Raw genomic sequence first — 6,446 nt, 5'->3', positions numbered from 1 at the left:
TTTCTCTCTGCAGGACATCTGGTCTCCTGCGGGTGAGTCCTGGTAGTTTAGCTCAGTAACATGTTAAAAAGGTTTGCGAACAGCTCTTAGCGCGGGTACAAGCAAGTGTCGGTATTTGTCCCCAAGTGAGAGAAGAAATAGTCGAGTTCTTCTGCCACTTAAGAGTCCGAGTCAACAGGCGCAGAACCATGAAGGCTGATGGCATGTGTACTGGTGTAGCACTCTGACCAGCGGTCTAACCAGAGCTACAAAGCCAACTTCAAAGATTTGAGACACTTGAAATGTTAAACTAATGTCATAAGTTAAGTTTCACCACATTTTTATGTTCTTACTTTTGTCCATTTCAAGTTATTTAAGCGACCATCGAGTGTTTTTCCCTGACAGGAGGGTGCCAGCTGTTTCCCCCTAGTCTGTAGAAATCTGTAGGGTTTAAAGCTGCCTTGTCTTCTTCCGGCTCTTGGAGGGTGCAGACGCTTTTTTCCTCCTCTCCTCCATATCTTATCCTCAAGGCCTTTGTCTGTCTGTGTGTGCTGGGTGCACGGCTGCTTCTGCATTTAACTGGAAACTGAAATTCACTAAAATGGATCTCGTCAGCTGGTCTCTCAACGCGACTGATAAAAAATTTTCAACAATGAGAACAGGAGAAGGGGCTCCCGGATGCCCCTCTGGGACAGACCCAGTTGGACACATCATGGACTCCTGGAAACAGTGGAACTTGATTTGTTTATCTCAGCGGTCTGTGGAGGACTCTGAAGATGTGTGGATATTCGTGGTGTTGGTGTCAGGTTTCCTGCTCATTGGCCTTGGAGGCTACCTGGCTTACGGGAAAATTAACGAGCTGTCGAAGAATATTGGCCTGATCCCGGAGCTCAGAGATGGTTTGCACCGCGCCGTGAATTCACAGACTCACATAATTGTCGAGATGAATCGTAAGCTTGGGACTTGGCGGAGATTCATTATTGGCACAAAAGATGGATGCCATCAAGGAGAGAGTGGACGAATCAGCACGGATTGGGATAGATTAACGTCCATTATTGGGATTTTGAGAGGTTGAGGACCAAGGAACTTTAAGACAGAGAGGAAATTATCTCTGTCTGGCCCCAAAACAATTTCTAATCGGAATCTGGCGCCCTTGAGCCTGCAAGGCTCCATCGAAAACTCCCCCCTCAGAAGATATGTGGAATGTGCCGTCGCTATGGCAACTCAACTCTGTCTCCTTTCCCAGCCTGGGCGGGACTGTGGGAAAGCCGCTGAAACATTCCAGGGTCACTGCAACCCTAACCCTCAATGCTCCTCCCCTATCCACACTGAGGTGACATGCACTGCTTATCGTGGCTGTAGGAGCTGAAGTGTGGATAGTCCCAACCCACCACCCCACCTAGTGGACACTTATGTTGGGTTGTCTGAAGTCTGTTGCATATCTGTCTGAGGTGTTTTGTTGCAGAGCAAAGCTGCCCTCCCGGTGGAGGGTAACTCTGAAGTGCCTTTTTTTCCCTCCACCTGAACCAATCCTCATGTAACCCTCTGATCTCTATTAAGGTAGCGCGACTCAGGGTTGCGTATGACCACAGTCACCAATTCTTGTCATGTGTCTTGCCCATGTTTGTCTGATCTCTGAATTGTGTGTACTGAAACTCTAATTTCCCTCTGGGATTAATAAAGTATCTTTGATGATTGATTGATTTGATTGAACTTTGTTCTAACTGTGCTTTCAGTGGCGTTGCTGGAGAAGTACTTTGGTGCTGGTATGTCGGACCTCTGGGCAGCCAGTTCCTTTAAAGGCTCCACCGCTGTTCACACCTGCGTGACGAACACACAGAGACATGTAGATAATCACCTGCAGTGGCTGAAGGTGGCTTCCTCTCTCTCTGCTGGCATCAGCCTGAGGGGCATCGCCATCACAGGCTGGCAAAGGTCAAAGTTGGAGCAAGCTAGCCACTCTTAAGTGGCCTTGCTGATGTTTCTGTGTTCCATATGGTTCACACGGGTCCGTTGTTTACCTGTGCTCAGGTATGACCACCTGTCGGTGCTGTGTGAGCTGATGCCTGTGGCTCTTCCATCTCTGGCAGCCTGTCTCCAGACTCTCCTTCACGGGGAGTTCAGTCTGGAGGCTCAGAGCAGTGTCACTCAGAAGCTGGGAGTGTCTTCAGTGGAGGTGGAGGCCATGGAGCGGTGAGGTCTGACCCTGGAATGAAGAACAATGCCGTCACCATGGTCACGTTTATAAGAGTTTTGCTTTCAGAACATCTGCTGCTGACTCGCTGTTCCCTGGAAGGAGGCTGGCTGAGTTCATCGTGGAGCTAAATTCACTACTTAGCTCAGAGGAGTTGAGGTTTTTTGAAAACAACATGTAAGTTATGAGCTGTTTGAAATATGTGACTCCTACAGTTTTATTTGAAATGAAGCCATGAGGAGGAAATGTTATTGGATTTGTTTGCACTCCAGGGCCAAGGGCTTGAAAACGTAGCTAACCGTAGCTTGAGTGCATTTGTTGAAAGTTTATTTTTTATAACCGGAAAAGCTTCCAGGTGTGACCCACTGAGCTGTGCTGCTGCAGGTATGTGAGAGGCTGGTTCAGCCCCTACCACCAACGCAGGAAGGTGGTCAACCCGCTGATCTCCATGCAGATCCACAGCCAAGCAACAGAGTAAGCATTCGCTTCTGCTTTAAGAGGATTTTACTGCTATTCTGCCTGAAATGCCAGAAATCAGTTTATCCCAGAATTCTCAAATGAAATGTTTTAAAATAAAAATTGTTAAAACGGCACAAAATTAGTAAAGGAAGCAGTTAAAAAACGCATACGTAAAAGAAAAGTCCAACAGGAAAATATACATGAAGGTTCTAGGCTTTGCTCAGACTAGCCGTTAGCTCGTCAGTCATACTCTTTTTACAAACTGAGGCTGTTCAGGAAGCTAGCTACAACAGGTACGGTGGGGACTGTAACTGCCTCACACCTCACCTTTACAGAGCTGTCCTTTCAGCTTCACAGTGACTCCTGTCTGTAATCTGATTACTTTCTCAGGTTGTTGAAGTTGTTACAAAGGAAGAGCGAGGCGGTGAGGAAAGAGATGGTGGAGGTCTACCCGGACTCTACCGCTCAGGAGTGGATGGAGGAGCACGTCAGCCCTGTAGCAGCTCCTCTTCAGCGTCTAACACAACATATCCAAGTTTGTCTGCAGGACATGGTGCCATAAAAACGAGGTTTATCTCATCAGACCTTCGTTCTGGACTGGATTAGTCACATGTCGACATATTTTAGCATTTTTCTGTGCTTCTGCTCCTGCATGGGGCATGTGTGGGTTAGAGGCTGACAATTTTTGGGATCCCAATGGGTCACGTGATTCCCATGGAATGGGAGTCAAGTAATTTATAATCACAAAACAGGAAAATGATCAACAGGAGTGGGGCGGGAGTGGGAATAATAATGAATGTAGATTTTTGTTCAATATGAAACTCTTGTCTTTTAATTAATGTGCCATTTTTACTTGCATTTACAGTGGGGCAAAAAAGTATTTAGTCAGCCACCGATTGTGCAAGTTCTCCCACTTAAAATGATGACAGAGGTCAGTAATTTTCATCATAGGCACACTTCAACTGTGAGAGACAGAATGTGGAAAAAATCCATGAATTCACATGGCAGGATTTTTAAATAATTTATTTGTAAATCGGTGGAAAATAAGTATTTGGTCAATAACAAAAATTCAACTCATTACTTTGTAACATAACCTTTGTTGGCAATAACAGAGGCCAAACGATTACTATAGGTTTTTACCAGCTTTGCACACACAGTAGCTGGTATTTTGGCCCATTCCTCCATGCAGATCTTCTCGAGAGCAGTGATGTTTTGGGGCTGTCGCCGAGCAACATGGACTTTCAACTCCCTCCACAGATTTTCTATGGGGTTGAGGTCTGGAGACTGGCTAGGCCACTCCAGGACTTTCAAATGCTTCTTACGGAGCCACTCCTTTGTCGCCCGGGCGGTGTGTTCGGGATCATTGTCGTGTTGGAAGACCCAGCCACGTTTCATCTTCAAAGCTCTCACTGATGGAAGGAGGTTTTGGCTCATAATCTCACGATACATGGCCCCATTCATTCTGTCCTTAACACGGATCAGTCGTCCTGTCCCCTTAGCAGAAAAACAGCCCCAAAGCATGATGTTCCCACCCCCATGCTTCACAGTAGGTATGGTGTTCTTGGGATGCAACTCAGTATTCTTCTTCCTCCAAACACGACGAGTTGAGTTTATACCAAGAAGTTCTACTTTGGTTTCATCTGACCACGACATTCTCCCAATCCTCTGCTGTATCATCCATGTGCTCTCTGGCAAACTTCAGACGGGCCTGGACATGCACTGGCTTCAGCAGCGGAACACGTCTGGCACTGCAGGACTTGATTCCCTGCCGTTGTAGAGTGTTACTGATGGTGACCTTTGTTACTGTGGTCCCAGCTCGCTGCAGGTCATTCACCAGGTCCCCCCATGTGGTTCTGGGATTCTTGCTCACCGTTCTCATGATCATTTTCACCCCACGGGATGAGACTTGCGTGGAGCCCCAGATCGAGGGAGATTATCAGTGGTCTTGTATGTCTTCCATTTTCTGATAATTGCTCCCACAGTTGATTTTTTCACACCAAGCTGCTTGCCTATTGTAGATTCACCCTTCCCAGTCTGGTGCAGGTCTACAATTCTTTTCTTGGTGTCCTTCGAAAGCTCTTTGGTCTTGGCCATAGTGGAGTTTGGAGTCTGACTGTTTGAGGCTGTGGACAGGTGTCTTTTATACAGATAATGAGTTCAAACAGGTGCCATTAATACAGCTAACGAGTGGAGGACAGAAAAGCTTCTTAAAGAAGACGTTACAGGTCTGTGAGAGCCAGAGATTTTCCTTGTTTGAAGTGACCAAATACTTATTTTCCACCCTGATTTACAAATAAATTCTTTAAAAATCCTGCCATGTGAATACATGGATTTTTTTTTTTCACATTCTGTCTCTCACAGTTGAAGTGTACCTATGATGTAAAGTATTGACCTCTGTCATCATTTTAAGTGGGAGAACTTGCACAATCGGTGGCTGACTAAATACTTTTTTGCCCCACTGTAGTTCTGGCTGACCTGACCACGCGGGAAAACACGTTCAACATCTTCTCTTCACTTGCCAAAAGAAAAGAATCTTCCTTAAAACTAGAAACTGCAGAGCGTTTGTGGACAGTTTGCACTGATTCTGTGACACAGAGCTGATTTTCAATAATCCATCAGAGATCATCTCTGGTGTCTGCAGCAGCGCCTCTTCCGAGCATGACAAACACAAGGTCATTTCTTATTATTGCGATGTTTGTGCTGAACTAAAACACCATTTTGTCCTTTATTAGAGTAGCTTAGCAAACAGCTGAGATAAACCCACATCTCTTAAAGGAGCAGGAACATTAGGCTTTATGAACTGTGAAGGACGTCGTAACATAAAAGGCGTGGTCAGGATTTTAAAAGTAACGTTTTTCTGAATAAATCAGCCTTCCAATCTCTCCCTTTTGGCTGCAGTTTCTGGCCGTGCCCTTTTAACCCTCTGGAGGCAGGCGTTGCAGATTAGCAACATTAAAACCTACCTGGTTACTCCATAAACGTGTTTCATGAGCATTTTCTAACTCAGAAGTACCCCTGAAGGACTTAGTTGTTCATCCTTTTATCAAAACTTATTTTGAGCCTGAGAGGATTCAGCCTCAGCAGCAGATGAGGGATCGAGTGCAGCTGGAAAGGGAGTTGGTGCAGGAACATCCTACAGGAGCAGGTAAACAGGTGTTCATAACATGAACCGTTAGAGCAGATAGAAATATTCGTGTGTATTCTGATGTTTCATAATATTGCCTAATAGAATCTCATAACTGTCTGATAAATTCTCGGTTTATTTTCTAAGCAGAGAGACGGTCAAATCCTCATTTTCTAAGTTTTGCAGATTTTTTTTTAATTATTTCATCATATTGTCACAATAAAAATATGTATATTATATAAAGGTCATTGTCCTACGTGCTTCAAAACCGTCGAGACACTCGTGTGTTCCTGTTTGGCAGATGTCGCTCAAATGTTTTTGCAAACCCTGGTCGCCATAAGTCACATGACCAGCGCTGAACGTCCTCTCGCGATGTGCAGCAACACGAAGGAAAACGCCCGTACCACCATGGAAAACACTTGTCGGGGATGTCTGAAGTTTTCTGGGAGCTGTCCGTGATGGAGTGGAAACGCCTCACACTGCTGTGGTTTTTTTGGGTTACACACCTTAAAAACAGCTGCTGGGACTGGGAGGGAGTGGGAATTATGTTGTTGGGATGGGGAGGAATTTTATTTTCCCTTGCTATCTGGGATTGGGACAAAAGCATTGTTGGGTTGGGAAAGCAGAGAAAATCCATTCCCGTGTCCCCCTCTAATGTGGGCGGAGGTCAGAGCAGAAGAAATGTTCATG

General features: G+C 45.5%; 1 protein-coding gene across 1 annotated transcript in view; it reads left to right on the top strand.

The window, feature by feature from the left end:
* hexd (hexosaminidase d) overlaps positions 1–3,214 on the top strand; it is a 7,517-nt gene extending 4,303 nt beyond the window's left edge. Inside the window, exons 8-12 of the mRNA XM_015963735.3 lie at positions 1,716–1,914; positions 2,011–2,172; positions 2,243–2,350; positions 2,558–2,647; positions 3,023–3,214. Coding sequence (XP_015819221.3) covers positions 1,716–1,914; positions 2,011–2,172; positions 2,243–2,350; positions 2,558–2,647; positions 3,023–3,194 — 731 coding nt within the window. The 3' untranslated portion in view covers positions 3,195–3,214. The remainder of the gene's footprint in view (positions 1–1,715; positions 1,915–2,010; positions 2,173–2,242; positions 2,351–2,557; positions 2,648–3,022) is intronic.
* Positions 3,215–6,446: the final 3,232 nt, after the last annotated feature.

Source organism: Nothobranchius furzeri, chromosome 16, assembly GCF_043380555.1.
Source record: "Nothobranchius furzeri strain GRZ-AD chromosome 16, NfurGRZ-RIMD1, whole genome shotgun sequence".
Taxonomy (NCBI): Eukaryota; Metazoa; Chordata; class Actinopteri; order Cyprinodontiformes; family Nothobranchiidae; genus Nothobranchius; species Nothobranchius furzeri.
Note: the sequence above shows the minus strand (reverse complement) of the source record. Positions and strands in the feature narration are given on the sequence as shown.